The 14,899-nt window shown below is 50.6% G+C and overlaps 1 protein-coding gene and 1 non-coding gene across 16 annotated transcripts in view; one reads left to right on the top strand and one right to left on the bottom strand.

Annotated features, from left to right (window-relative positions):
- Positions 1 to 14,899, bottom strand: part of TACC2 (transforming acidic coiled-coil containing protein 2) — a 211,914-nt gene that overhangs the window by 164,991 nt on the left and 32,024 nt on the right. For all 15 annotated transcript variants that reach the window (XM_053909967.1, XM_053909977.1, XM_053909980.1 and 12 more), the window contains one exon: positions 8,913 to 9,025. In XM_053909967.1, the coding sequence (XP_053765942.1) occupies positions 8,913 to 9,025 (113 nt within the window). The remainder of the gene's footprint in view (positions 1 to 8,912; positions 9,026 to 14,899) is intronic.
- On the top strand, positions 9,134 to 9,218 carry TRNAQ-UUG (transfer RNA glutamine (anticodon UUG)). Its single transcript has one exon. It is a non-coding gene; the product is annotated as a tRNA-Gln (tRNA).

Here is a 14,899-nt window from a genome sequence, read left to right as displayed (position 1 = left end):
CCAAATTGTTGCAATGCATGGGAGATGATCTCAGGATGGAAAAATACTCCTCCTCTCCTCTTTTTAAATGCCCTGTTGAAACCGGATGAGCAGAAAGCAGACACACACCTAATTCAGCGCGTGACCTTCTTTCTCAGCCTGTATCTCAAGTCAGGAGCTCACTACCCCCCCCCCCCCACCCCTCTGTGTTTACTTCCTGCCAGAGTTAAATAATGAGTCAGAAGCAGGACTGGGGACTGGCTGGGCGGAGGCTGCCCCTGGCTCTGCCTGACACACCCAGCCTTGGCAGGAGCTTGGGAGTAGATCTGGGACTTTGCAGAAGTTTGTTTGCAAGGAGGAGATTACTACTGCCTAGGAAACACGGGGCACGGTCATGAAGAGCTGGCCCAGCCCCTGCTCATCAAACAGATCTTTTTCATTTTTCTTTTTTCTGGGTCTGCGAATGGACCTTGTTTATAGGGAAATTAAATTGAAGGACAGACCCGGGTTTCCTTCTAATTATGGAGACCACAACACAAATGTTTTCAGACCCCCCGGGAGAGCTCAGCAATAATGGGTCTGAGCCCTGGCTTCCAGAGGCACCAGACCGAGCTGGACTGTGGTCCCAACCATGCCACATTTTGTCTGTGTGGGGACGAGTTTCTTAACCTCTCCGAGCCTCGATTTCCTCGTGGCCTTCCGGTCATCTGCGTGCGTCCATTCTGAGCGGCGGGTGAGGTGTGTGTTTGGGCCCTGGGTCCCCTGCCCTGCATGCAGGTGACTCAGTGGCAAGGCACAAGGGGACATTCTGGCCTGTCATTTCAAGCCCACCCTTTCATGTTTCAAACCATCTTTCTACCCTTCTCTAAGCTGCTGCTACCCAAACACCAAGGATTTTTGTTCTAAGTCTATAGTTGAAAAAGTCAAGGGGTTGAGCTTAATGAATCTGCCACATCTTCTGTTTCCCAGACTTAAAGAAGTTCTGGAGTTCTCTATTGAAGAGCCTAGTAAGTCTGGGGGCGCCTGTGTGGCTCAGTCAGTTAAGCATCTGACTTCGGCTCAGGTCATGATCTCACGGTTCATGAGTTCGAGCCCGCGTCGGGCTCTGTGCTGACAGCTCAGAGCCTGGATCCTGCTTTGGATTCTGTGTCTCCCTGTCTCTCTGCCCCTGTCCAGTTTGCACTCTCTCTCTCTCAAAAATAAACATTAAAAAGGATATATTTTTTTAAAGAGCCCAGTAAGTCCAGTCTTTCCTAAAGTCTGTTTCCTATAGATCCATAATAATTACAGCGTTCCCTCTGCCTGGAACCATCTTCTTTCCCCACAAATCCCTATTTCTATTTGGTTTCAAAGACCCAGCAGCAAGGGTGCTCCCTCTGGAGGACTCTCTCCCTTCCCTCAGCAGAGCCGGGCCCTCTCTCCCACCCCGGTGCTCCCACAGAGCCTGCCTGTAGCATTTAGCTCTTCTAGAATGCTTTGTTTACATGCCTCTCTCTACAACTGGACCAATACGTCCCGTTGGTCTCTTCCCCCTCTGGCCTCCAGCTCAGAGCTCGGCCTGTGGTGAGCTGCGGACCCACGTTCGCTAAATGGAATACGGAATCTTCTCCCCATCCCCCAAAAAGGATGAGGTCTGTTCAGGTGTTTAAGGGGCTGGGGGTACAGCAGGAAGTGGGCTATCCCTGAAGTACCAAAGAGAGCCCTGCTTTTCTCCCAAAGATGGAGGTCTATCCTGGGTGGCCCCGTGAGACGGGGACTGTGACAGCTCACTTTTTGGCCAGCTTCACCCAATACTGGACACTGGGTCTGCGACTGTGGAACTCGGCGGAATATACCCGATGGGCCACTTCTTCACTTCTCAGCAAAGGGTGCTCATCGCCCAATTGCTGAAGCCAAAGTTAAAGGAACCTTCCTCGACTGTTCCCTCCCTCCTTCCAAATCCAGTCCATCAACAGGTCCTGTCTCTCAGCTCCCGAATACCCAAAATATCAGAGCCGTGTCTGTTTCGCCATTTTCACTGTAATCACCTCAGTCCCGCTGTGCTCAGGATCCTCCCCAGAGGGGTGAACATTGACTCTCGGGAGGGGAAAACATCTTAGATATTACAGTGCAATTACAAGGTCATAGCTGGTCCAATATGGAATCCGAAGACCACAATACATATACAATGTACCTAATGGAGAGTTCTTGGGGAGGAGAAGGCAATTAGGAACAAACTGTCTAGGAAGGTTCCTGTAGCAGGACAGAGGGAGATAATGAAACCATGATTGTGATCCCTGCCTCCTTCGAGGCACGCTGGATCCTGCCAGGGTCCCGAGTATTTCAGAACTCCCCTGCTCATGCTTCCTCCTCTGACCTCCCGGCCTCCAGTCTGGCCCCCTTGCATTCTCCACACAGCAGTCAGAGAGGTTCTATTAAAACATGAATCAGGGGCGCCTGAGTGGCTCAGTTGGTTAAGCGTCTGAGTCTTGATCTCAGCCCAGGTCATGATCTCACAGTTTGTGGGGTCCAGCCCAGAGTCAGGCTCTGCATTGACAACACAGAGCCTACTTGGGATTCTCTCTCTCTCTCTCTCTCTCTCTCTCTCTCTCTCTCTCTCTCTTCCCCTTCCCTGCTTGTGCTTTCTCCCTCTAAGTAAATAAATAAACATTAAAAAAAAAAAATCCATTCATGTCACCTACATCTAGATCTCTTACCATGGCCTTCAGGCCCTAGTCTGGCCAACCTGGACCCTGTCCTCCTCCCCACCTCTTCCTACCTCGTCAGCCTCCTTCTGTTTCTCTAACAAACCAAATTCATTTGCCCCTTACGTCCTTTCCACTGCCTGTCCCTTGACCTGGATCTTCCTCTGCCTGCCTTTTTTTTTTTGTAAGTTTATTTATTTTTGAGAGAGAGAGAGAGAGCACGTGCATGTGTGAGCGATTGGGGGAGAGGCAGAGAGAGAGAGGAGAGAGGGAGTCCCAAGCAAGTTCCTCACTGTCAGCACGGAGCCTTACACGTCAGGCTCAGTCCCACGAACCGTGAGATCGTGACCTTAGTCAAAATCAAAGAGTCGGACACTCAACTGACTGAGCCCCCCAGGTGCCCCCCATGCCTGGCCTCCTTTTTGCCTTTCCAGACTCAGTTCATACATCACCTCCTTCTCTGAGCATCTAATCCAGAGTATCAAACTGTAGGGTTCTCAACGTCAGGTGCATCAAACCTTGGGGGGCATCAGAATCACCTGGAGGCCGGGTGAAACACAGATCCCTGGGCCCCACCTCTAGAGTTGATTCAGAGAGTCTGACCTAAGACTGAATTTCTGTCAGGTTTGCAGGGGATGTTGAGCCTGCCAATCTGGACTTCACTTTGAGAACCACGACTGAATCTGAACTAGCCACTCCCTGTCTGTGGCCGTCTACCCCAGCGCCCCATTTGGTGCCTTTTAGAGCCCTGATAGTACCTGAAAGTGTCTGTCTTCCTTTTGTTTCCTTGTTTAATGTCCGACTTCCTCACTACAACCTACTTACCCAGTGGGGCAGAGAGACTCCAGGGCTCTGGCTGACAGCTGTGTCCCCACCACCTAGCACAGAATCGGGCCCAGAACGGTGGCGCCCAATAGATATTTGTGGGAGGAAAAAAATAGAAGAGGGGAGAGGGCAGAGGCTTAATGTACACGAATTATCCCCAAATCCTGTGCCATAACTTGAAAGTTTACAGAAGCACAAGCAAGTTGGTATTGTTATTGGCCTGAGGGTAGCACCTTGGGCCGTGTGCTAAGACTTTGTCATAAAGATCACATGGGTGTCTTATTAAAAACAGATTGTTGGGCCTCACCCCAAATCTACTGTATCAGACTCTTCATGGGAGAGGTCAGGAAATGGGGTATTTTTAATACTTATAAGTTGGACCTGGCAATAGATGAGTATTTCAGAAATTCCCCCACTCATGAGAATCACCTAGGATGCTTATTAAACACAGATTCCTGGGGCATGTGGGTGGTTCAGTCGGTTAAGCGTCTGGCTTCAGCTCAGGTCATGATCTCGTGGTTCGTGAGTTTGAGCCCCGCATTGGACTCTGTGCTGACTGTGCAGAACCTGCTTGGGATTCTCTCTCTTTCTCTCTCTCTCTCTCTCTGCCCCTCCCCTACTTGTGCTCTTATCTCTCTCAAAAGAAATAAATAAGCTTAAACACACACACACACACACACACACACACACCCCAAAAAACCCACAGCTTCCTAAGTTCCACATGTAGCGATTCGATTCAGAAGGACTAGGGTGGCTCTAGGAATTTATATATTTTACAAACACCCAGGTAAACCTTATGATCTGGGGAGACTGGGAAATACCACCCCAGATGATTTCATTTACTATCCTTCACCCCCACCCTGACCTTGTCCTATGCTCTTAGGTACAGTTTTAAAGTCATGAAAATAAGAGCAGTGGAATGAACTACCCCGCCTGAGACTAACGTGTGAACCACCATGAGGACAGTATAGAATTGGGGGCCACAATGCTCCATTAAACTATCACCCCTCCCCACACCAGGGGCCAGCTTAAATAAAAGCCAGGGTTCCCAGGACACTCCTATGGTCTTTCTTTCAATGTGTCCAGAATTGTTCATAATTTCCCTATAGTAGGTATCCCTTTAGACATCCTTGGCTCTGATGGTGGGTCCTTCTTTTGGGTTCTTGTTCCAGAACCTTAGCAGGTTCCAGAAACCTTCTTTGTCTCCACTTCCTCTGCCCACACCCAGGCAGTCACCAGGTTCTGTGGGTTCTGCCTTGGGATGGTTTCCTGGGGACCATTCCGCCGCTACAGGGACCTCCCTTATGTCCTTCCAGCCTCCCCCTCCAGCGCACCAGTCCAAGCCCCTAAATTCATCCTCTGAACTCTGTCCTCACATGCATAAATCTTTATTTAAATATAAACAAACAAACCACAAAGCCCTCCTCCAGCTTCCTGTTACTTGCAGGATAAGATCTCAACCCCTCACCTGACCTCCATATTCTCCTCCATCTGACCTCACTCCTTCTGCCTTGTTTTTAGTGAACACTCACCCCCTCCGTCAGGGCTCACGTCCTACTCAGCCACAAAGAGACCCAATTCAGGAATTCTGCCCCACCTGGGATGGCCTCTAGAGCTGTCCCCTTTAGTTCACCCCCCCACCCCTGCCAGGAGACTCTCCTTGCCCACCCCAGCCCTCAGAGAAGCCTTCTTCTCCTGAACCCCAACAGCACTGAGCCTATGGCATCACACAGCTCCAGAATAATGCAGTGGTTCTCAAGTGTGGACCTTGGACCAACCAGCAGCATCAGCATCACTTGGGAACCGGTTAGAAACGCTCATCCTTAGGCCTTGGGCCACACCTACTGAATCAGAATCTCTGGAAAAGAAACCCAGCGATCTATGTTTTAACCAGCCTGGCAGGGTGATCCTGAGGCCTGCTCACGTTTGAGAACCAGCGGATAATGGTTAAGACTCCTGGCTCTTGAGGGGCGCCTGGGTGGCTCAGTCAGTTAAGCGTCCAAGTTCAGCTCAGGTCATGATCTTGGGCTCTGTGAGTTCGAGAAGGTCATGATCTTGGGCTCTGTGAGTTCGAGACCCGCGTCGGGCTGTCAGGCTCTGTGCTGACAGCTCGGAGCCTGGAGCCTGCTTGGGATTCTGTGTCTCCCTCTCTCTCTCTGCCCCCCCCCCCCTCTGTCTCTCAAAAATAAATAAACATTAAAAAAAAATTTTTTTTTTAAAGACTCTAGGCTGTTGAGTTTCTAGCCCCTCTTCTTCAGTGACAAAGGTGCCAGAAACTCACTTAGGACTCGCTTAGGGCCTCTGCCTGAGAAACGTCAGTCAGCTCTGAACTACTCCCTGTGACCCTCCTTGGAAGCGTGAGCAGGTAGGATGCGAGAGGACAGGAAACAGCTACTACTCAGCAGTTTTTCCTACAAGACAGTCATTTCCTCTGGTGCAACCTCATAGCTCTACTCTCTGGGGAGAAGTTGTATGGTAAGATTCATTGTGTTTTGAGTGTTTAAAAAGAGAGGGGTGCCATCCCTGGCTGGTGGTACCCAAGGAGCGAAAGGAAGGCTCGTGAGACGGTGGGCGGTGGACCCCGAACTGGGCGCAGGCACCCAGGGCAGCCATGCTCGAGGGTGGACGTTGCTGAGCAGTAAGAGGGGCACCCCGGCTTTGTCCTAGGAGCGCGGGCTCATCCTCCCTCAGGAGGCAGGGACTTGGGCAGCGATGGGCACAAAGGAGGTGCCTCCCAGCCTCTGCAGGGCTCTGAGCAAAGCGGGGCGAAGTTGCAACAGCGACACCATGTGGCGATGGGAACGCAAGGCGGATGAATTGACGTGCCTCAGTCGGATGAAAAACTTTACCCCTTCCGGGATGTAGGAGCCCCATCCTTGTGTCATTCAGAGGGAGGAAGACCCTTAAGGCAGAAACAATGGACTTTCTACTACTAAATCGTAGATGACATAGGGCTCCAAGCCTCAGTTTCCCCATCTGTAGAGTGGAGAGAACGCTGTGTGGAGGGACGTTAGGCAATATTAACATATGCCTTTCCCCCTACATTCTTCCCTTGTCTCCAGGTCCAGTGGGAACCACCGCGAGCCTTTCTGTGTTTTCTCTCTGGAGTTTTTCCAATGAGAAAACACAGTATGAGGCCAATGGTTTCTTCGGTCTTTTGTAAAAACCTATCATCTTGCCTGTGAAGAGAAAATGCCGATTGTCCAATGTGGCAAAGGGAGAGATAAATGCATTGGAGCAAAACAAGAGAGCAGAGGAAAGTCTTAGAAAGTGAGGAATGTCTGAGAGTCCCTCCCTGCTCCCTGACTGTGTCCTCCCGGCCTCACCAAAGACTCCCCAGTGCCAAGAGCATCATGTAAGCAGCGCACTCCTAGGGCCTGAGGGACAGCGTGGCCTGGATCACGGGCACCACAGTGGTGAGGGGACAGACGACGGCCTCAACAGAGCAGGTGGCGAGGGGGGCCTTGCAAGGACGGCTGACGCGGGCATGCCCACCAGCCTGGCAGAGTAAGGACTCGGAATCGGAAATGAATTGATTTAAAGAAAATTAAAGTTCACTTTGTGCGCACAGAGCGTCTGGCGTGGTGTTGGGTGCCCATCCGCAAAATGAACACAAAACACGGTTATTAGCATCATCGTGGATGCCGAGGGCTGTGTGTGCCACCAGACCAGTACCCACGGAGCCAGCTCTTGCCCTCTCTTCCTACGAATGGCCTGACTCCAGGAGCCCGCGCCCCTCTTGATGGTTTGTGGGTTAGTCCAGAGCCCTGCACCCCAGACATTCACGTGTTTGTGGAGGAGAATCTATGTTTCTAATTGTGAACAGGAAGTGGCTTCTTTGGGCTTGCTCTTAGAAGGCACCTCCTTTATGCTCATGACAATAAGAACAAAGGGAGAAATAATAATGGACTAAAGCTGAGGAACAAGAAACAAAAGCCTTTTGAGCTGCTGTTACTCTTCAGTGTAGCTGAGACCCAGGCCCCAGATATTTCCCAAGCCTCTCTCAGATCCCAGGACCTCACAAAGAAGGGGAGGGGAGAGCCGGATCTTGGATCACCGCCTACAGAGATTTCCCCTGCATAGAAGTCCAGAAAAGATGGGTCTCTCCATTAGCTTCATGATCACCCAGAGCCAATTTAGACAGGTCATCTGGTCTCATTAGAGTCAAATATTAAAATCTCCGTCCAGTTATCCTGATACAAAGTTCATGAAAACGAAATAGCCATGGGGGTCGAGGAGGCAAAGGAGGCCTCCCTTTTGCAGAAAACAGGGGTCAGAGGTGCCGTTCAAGGCATATTCTGTGATTCCCTCTGCAAAAAAGAACACTCTGCGCCACCATTTCCCTAAAGAAATCTGATGTTCAGGCCAAGAAGTTCAAAGTGGTTCGTCTGGAAACCCCATAGCCAGAGCCCTCCCCCCCGAAAGTAATACCAGTCAGGCGTGGAAATTCCTGCCACCAGGGGTCGCTCTTACTCACCCATGACCCTCCATAGTTTAAGGCTTAAACTCTTTGGTAAAAAGACACCACAAAGCATTCATGACCTCAGATTTCATTGTCTACTGCCTGTGATGGGGAAGAAGGGGTGTCTACCTTTCAATTGTTCATTTTTGTTCCTTGGAGCTCCTGTTGATTTATTTCTTCAAGACCAGTAATTCTAGCCTCTAGCCTCCCGGAAGCTGGGCTGCGCTGAACCAGATCACGCACTGAACCAGATCACGCACTGAACCCACCACAGACGATTAGTAACTGCCTCCAGGGCTCTTGTCCCCAGGCGGTTCTGGGGACTGAATGTTCACATCTGCTGGCTCTCTGCTTGTGAACGCCCCCAAAACGGTGGGTGCCAAAGGCTGCATGGGAAGAGTCCATTGGGTTTCTTCCCATCGGCCATGGCAGGGAAATCGGGACCCACTCTGGGTCATAATAAGCAACGACTGACCCCGCACTGGCCTTGTTTCCCTGCACCAATGTGGCCTTCGCGATGCCTGGAATGCATCCACCAGCCTCCCTGGGACCGAGGGTCCTGGCCACTTTAGTACTAGTTTTTGAATCCTGTCTCATCGGCCAGTGCCCTCATTGGCTACTATGCTGGAATATAGTCCCCGTCTCACCACACATCAGACACCCTTCAGTAGCCTTGATCTTTTTAAGTTCTGATAATGAGGATAAACAGCCCGGAGTCTTGCTGGAAAGGAACTATAATGGCTAGTTTCATTGGGCAGGAAAACATACCGATTCTCTAACCATGCAGGTCAAGGCAATCACAAAGCAGTCTACGAGCCACTGCTCTGACCATCTCACCACTGAGGACCACGTCATGGGTTTTAGGGTAAATGTTCCAAAGCAAATGGAGCAGAGCAAATGCTAGGCAGGCAGTGAGCTGGCCACGCAGGGGGCCGGGTCAGTCCTCTGAACCTGGCTCCTACCTGTGTGAGTCCCCATGGGCACTGCTTCCGGACTTCTCCTCCAGGTTCCTTTTTATGTTCTGACCGTTCCCGGGTGGTTGCACAGACCCTGGACTCTGAGCCGACGAAGTTCTCTGTGCCAGAAGAAAGAGAAATTGGAGAAGTCAAATAGGAGTCCCTGAAGACACAAGAGCATTTCTCAATTGGCCACTGGCCGCATATCGAAGTGCCAGGTTGGGGGCGCCTGGCTGGCTCAGTCGGTTAAGCATCTGACTTTGGCTCAGGTCATGACCTCACGGCTCGTGGGTTCGAGCCCCGCGTCGGGCTCTGTGCTGACGGCTCAGAGCTGGAGTCTGCTTCGGATTCTGTGTCTCCCTCTCTCTCCGCCCCTGCCCTGCTCACGCTCCCTCGCTGTCTTTCAAAAATAAATAAATGTTAAAAAAAATAATTTGAAGTGTCAGGCTGTTCACTTGCTTTGTCATCCGGCTGAGCAATGCCCGTGTCCTGGCACCGAGTGATACACGGAGATATATGGTGACCCCTGCTCCCATCTGATGGAGGAGAAACAATTACACACAAGATTCCAGCTGAGTAGGACGACTGTTTCATTATTTTTTTTTTTTAGTTTACTTATTTTGAGAGAGAGGCAGCACAAGTGGGGGAGGGGCAGAGACAGAGGATGAGAGAGAGAGAAGCCCAAGCAGGCTCTGCATTGCCAGCGCAAAGCCTGACGCGGGGCTCCAACTCACGAAGTCGCGAGATCCTGACCTGAGCCGAAATCAAGAGTCAGACGCTTAACCAACTGAACCACCCAGGCGCCCCAGGATGACTGGGGACACGTACCAGACTTTGGGGGTCATCTGCTCCCCCGGAGAAAGCGAGGATATCTGATCTAAAATCTTCCAAGTGCCCAACTGGCTTGTGGCAACACCTAGATGGGAGATATTTCCCCACCCCCTCCCCATGACTTTGTGAACCAGAATCCAGCCAGAAACCTGGGGGAAAACACCGAACAGAAAAAATGATGAGCCCATGGAAACCTGGGGCCACCTGTTCAAAGCCCTAACCAGTCTGAGAGGTGGTTGCCTTTTCCTTCACTTCTACAATAAGTTCATCTGCTGGGGAATCAATTTTTAAAACCAAGATACAAAACATATAAGGGACAGTCCAAATTTCAAATCATGGGATGGAAAGAGACGAGAGGTTTTTAAAAACCCAATGTAGGGGCACCTGGGTGGCTCAGTTAAGCGTCTGACTTTGGCTCAGGTCATGATCTCACGGCTCGTGAGTTTGAATCCCACATCGGGCTCAGTGCTGACAGCTCAGAGCCTGGATCCTACTTCGGATTCTGTCTCTCTCTCTCTCTCTCTCTTTCTCTCTCTCTCTCTGCACCTCTCCTACTCTCTCTCTCTCTCTGTCTTTCAAAAATAAATAAACATTAAAAAAATGTTTTTTAGGGGCACCTGGGTGGCTCAGTCGGTTAAGCGGCCGACTTTGGCTCAGGTCACGATCTCACAGTTTGTGGGCTTGAGCCCCGCGTCGGGCTCTGTGCTGACAGCTCAGAGCCTGGAGCCTGTTTCAGATTCTGTGTCTCCCTCTCTCTGGCCCTCCCCCGTTCATGGTCTGTCTCTCTCTGTCTCAAAAATAAATAAACGTTAAAAAAAAAAAATTAAAAAAAATGTTTTTTAGAATTCAATTCAAAGAATGCTCATTAAAGTATAATATAAATGTCAGAAATGGAAAAAGGGCTTTTTTTTTTTTTTAAACCCCAAGCAGTGTTTCCCAAAGCAGTGGTTGTCTTTGAGTTCATCTTCCCAGGAAGGCCCCACAGCCCTACCCGTTGAGGTGCATGCAAGACTTGGGTTGACCAGGTCCTCAGCAGGACCCCCCGCAGAACCAGAGGGACGGGAACCTGGTGGGGGTTCTGTAGGACATGCGTGCAAGGGTCACCAGCAGCCTGTTTCTAGCCACTGTGGAAGAAGGCGGCCTGCAGCGAGAGACCACTGCCAGCAGGCAGAGAGAGGCCGAGATGAGGGACAGAGGGCAGAGGTCCCAGGGCTGTGGAGGCCTTGGTTCTAGCTGGTCCTGGGGTCCAGCCCGTTCTGCCCTCTTCAACCAACGATTACACAAGATCTTGAGTCCTCATTTGCCTTCACTGACACAGTGAAGTGTCACTCTCTCTCTCTCTGTCACTTGCAACCAAAAAAGTACATTCCCTAAGAGATCAGACCAGCTTTGAAGGAAACAAAGTGTTCTGTGTCAGATAAGTTTAAGAAGGGCTCATTATCTAGCCCTTTTTTGGAAATTCACAGTGCAGGGGCGCCTGGGTGGCTCAGTCAGTTAAGTGTCCGCCTTGGGCTCAGGTCATGATCTCGAGGTTCGTGAATTCCAGCCCCATCTAGGGCTCTGTGCTGACACCTCAGAGCCTGGAGCCTGCTTCAGATTCTGTATCTCCCTCTCTCTCTGCCCCTCCCCTGCTCACGCTCTGCCTCTCTCTAAAAAATAAACATTAAAAAAAATTTTTTTTAAAGACATTGACAGTGCAAGGGTGCCTGGGTGGCTCATTGGGTTAAGCATCTGACTCTTGATCTCAGCTCAAGTCATGATCTCATGGTCATGAGATCCAGCCCCAAGTTGGGCCCCATGCCTGGCATGGAGTTTGCTTGAGATTCTCTCTCTCCCTCTCTCTCTCTGCCCTCCCTCCCCCTCTCCCTCGCTCACATGCTCACTCTCTCTCTCTCAAAAAAAAAAAAAAAAAAAAAATAGAGCCTAGGGAAAGGTCTGAGAAGTTCTGTGGTAAAATAACACATTGTACTCTAGCTCAGTTTCCCAAAGTTTCTTGACCACAGCATCCTCTGTTCACGTGCCACCTGTTACCATCTCATAGAGCTAGTGCTCTTAGGTCTTAGCACAAGACCTCACTTCTTTTCACGGTGCCTAAATCCAGCACGTGATCCAAGTCCACAGGGCGGGGCAGCCCCTCGCCTGGGGGAGGTGGGGGCGCCTTCGTGAAAACTGGAAGGTGGCGCTGCTCTGGGCAGGTGCGTGGCTGTGAGCAGACAGCGCCTTCCTGTGAATTCGAAACAGCTTCCCTTTCCTCCAGCGGTTGCAGCTCAGATCTAGGCATTTGGCTTGTTGGGTGTTTGGGAGAAACCGGGCAGCGTGGGCCCCAGGTCCTGTCCTAAGGGAGGCAGTGGAGGCGAGGCACCAGGAGGTAGGCAAGAAGGGCTTCTCCGGACTTGCCGGGGCTCCCTGTGGCTGCCTGCTCCTTGTCGCTACGAATCTTCTCTCACCCCTCACAGGTGAGACCCAGAGAGAGACCCAGCCCAGCCCTGCTCAACAAAGAGAGCAACTGGAAAGACAAAAGTCCTCTCCTAAGCCCGCCAATTCACCAACTGTGACCACAGGCACTGAGGCAGCCACATCATTTGTTAAATTTCTCCTTTCACCCAGACCTTCCAGAAAGCATTTACCGATTTGTTGATTCATTCAATTATCTAAGATACATTCATCGAAACCCTAGCATGTGCCAGAACCAGTGTTAGAAGTGGGGGCTACAAAAATCACTGAGATGCGGTCCCCGCCCTGGAGTTGTTCACAGACTAGGGAGACAGACCCCTGTGCTGTGACCACAGAGGTATGGACACAGGGCCACCCAAGGGGGAGACCCAGTCCTTCCAGGAAAGGAGGATCCCCGCCCCCGCCCCCCACCAAAACCTCTATCAACCTCCAGGCCAGGATTGTTGTAAATCAATTTTTGGAGCTTCTGTTGGACATCTGGGTGCAAATCATCTGTGCAGTCTGAACCTGGGATTTTCTTGTGACCTTGAATCTTGTGTTGGATGGGTGGTGTCTTTGACCTTCATACACCGCCTGAGGGACAAGTTAACTTTGGCTCTGTTTCCCCCAGCTAAGGCATGTGTCTTAGGTGTTGGCTGCTATGTTCGCGCAATTGGGTCCAAAGGTAAAATATAAAAGATGCCTCAACTCTCAGGGGCCGCAAATTCTAGTCCTCACACGATACTACAATTAGAAAACTCTCCATTCACTTTTGCTGAGACCGAATGTGGGGGGAAATAACAATAACTCCTGTTTATTGAGCACTTACTAAGTACCAGGCACCGGGCCAGTAGTCTCTATGAACCGTGTCATTGAATCTTGACAACAACCTTAAGAGCCAAGCACTATTCGTGTCCTTGTTTTAGAGCTGAGGTTTGCAGAGGGCAAGTGTTTGGCCATGATCTCACAACAGTGGAGTCTAAGTGGACCCATTTCTCTCTGACCCCAGCGCCAGGAAAAAGGCATTTTTGTTCTATCCCTTTAGTGGGGACGTGTCGAAGGAGGCAGAGAGAGCTGGGGCTGATCCCTTGACTAAAAAAGGGCTGCTGACCCCCCTGCTGGCTTGACGTACATGCTGGCTGAACCGTTTCCTGAAATGAGAGCTCCTTCCTGTCCTACAGGCCTCAGTCTCCTGATCTGCGAACCAAGATGACAATCGTCCCTATTGGACAGTATCAACACAGTCCAAACTTTACATTGCTGTGAATTCAGACTCCAAAGTATTTCCGACTCTTCTAGAATGTTCTTTACCTATATAAGACTACTACCTTTGGGTGCATGAGTTAAAAATATTTACTATGATAACTCAAGAATGCCAATACAGAGGGAGTGACATTTTCATCTTAGTCCTGAAGTTTTAAGATCGTAACCCAATTCCTGCTTGTCGGACTGCGACATGGGCCTCGGCTCCAAACACCTTCTACGGCCAGGCTTTCCCTTCAATCACCACATTATCTGCAGTGACTTATTCTGCAAATAATTTGACAGATAAATCTCCAGCCCTTTATCCCATGATCAAGGTTACTTTAAAGTAATTCTGGAAAGACGCTGACACGTCTAACGGCCCAGACAGATGCAAACAACAGATGGTGTAAGGAGACAGATCTCTGCTCTAACTAAGGGGGATAAGGGACCACGCGTTAACTTTCCTCGGGCAAAGGTAATATAACAAGGGCTCAGGATCGTCTTTTAAGGCCGAGAAAGACGCTCTGCCTTTCTGCCTCTTCAGCCCCATCCCTCCTCCTATCAGACAACTAATCTGCGAGAAGAATACCATCTCCCTCCAAACAAAACATATCTGGAGGGACTCGAAACAAAAGTGCCAGTGCTGTTGATGGGAATGTCACATCGCACTTTCCAAAGTGCGTCGACATCCATCAGATTCTTACAGAATCCCTGCGAGCTAACCAGGAAGGGAAACCGTTTCCCATTTCTCAGACGGCAAACAGATTGTTCAATGGCTTGGCCAGGTCTTCTTCCTTGAAGTCCGATGCCCTTTCCACAATAACAGTAACACCCAACACCAGCACAGCCCTTTTTTTTCTGCTGTAACAGTAACAGCAAACTTATTACTACAAACACTGTCTGTGTGCCAAGTTCCGCTCTTCTACGTGCTTTACCTATTCAAACTCGTTCAATCCTCACAACCCTATTTTCCAGATAAGAACACCTAGCACAGAGAGGTTCAGCCACTTGCACTGGGTCACACAGCTTGAAAGTGATGGAGCCAGGACTCAGCCCCAGCCTCTGCTCTCGAACCCTACCTTATGTTGCCTCACCAGACACGGAAACGGTTGCCTCTGATCCCTGCCAACTTCCTGCCACGCGCCAAGTAACTAAAACAACCAGACACTTATGAATAAGGTGGTACAGGAGCCTCGATTCATTGCCCAGAATAGCACCTGGCCCAGAGAGGCACCTCATAAATATTTGTTGAGTGTACGAAAAATAGACGATTCCCGTCTCGTCTGGCAGGCCCTTCTGCAAGGCCGGGAGAGGCACACTCGGCCCTTGGAGCTCACTCGTCTGCCACATTTCCTTCAGCGTCTTTGAGCCCCGCTTCCAGTGCCCCCCACCCCCACCCGCCACCCACGCCAAGTCCTGCTGCTTACGGGACTACACGGGCTGTGCGGGGTCAACGGGCGTCACTGCAGAACAGCACGCATGTC

The sequence above is a fragment of the Panthera pardus genome, unplaced genomic scaffold, assembly GCF_024362965.1.
Source record: "Panthera pardus isolate Hobbes unplaced genomic scaffold, ASM2436296v1 HiC_scaffold_22, whole genome shotgun sequence".
Classification (NCBI taxonomy): domain Eukaryota; kingdom Metazoa; phylum Chordata; class Mammalia; order Carnivora; family Felidae; genus Panthera; species Panthera pardus.
Note: the sequence above shows the minus strand (reverse complement) of the source record. Positions and strands in the feature narration are given on the sequence as shown.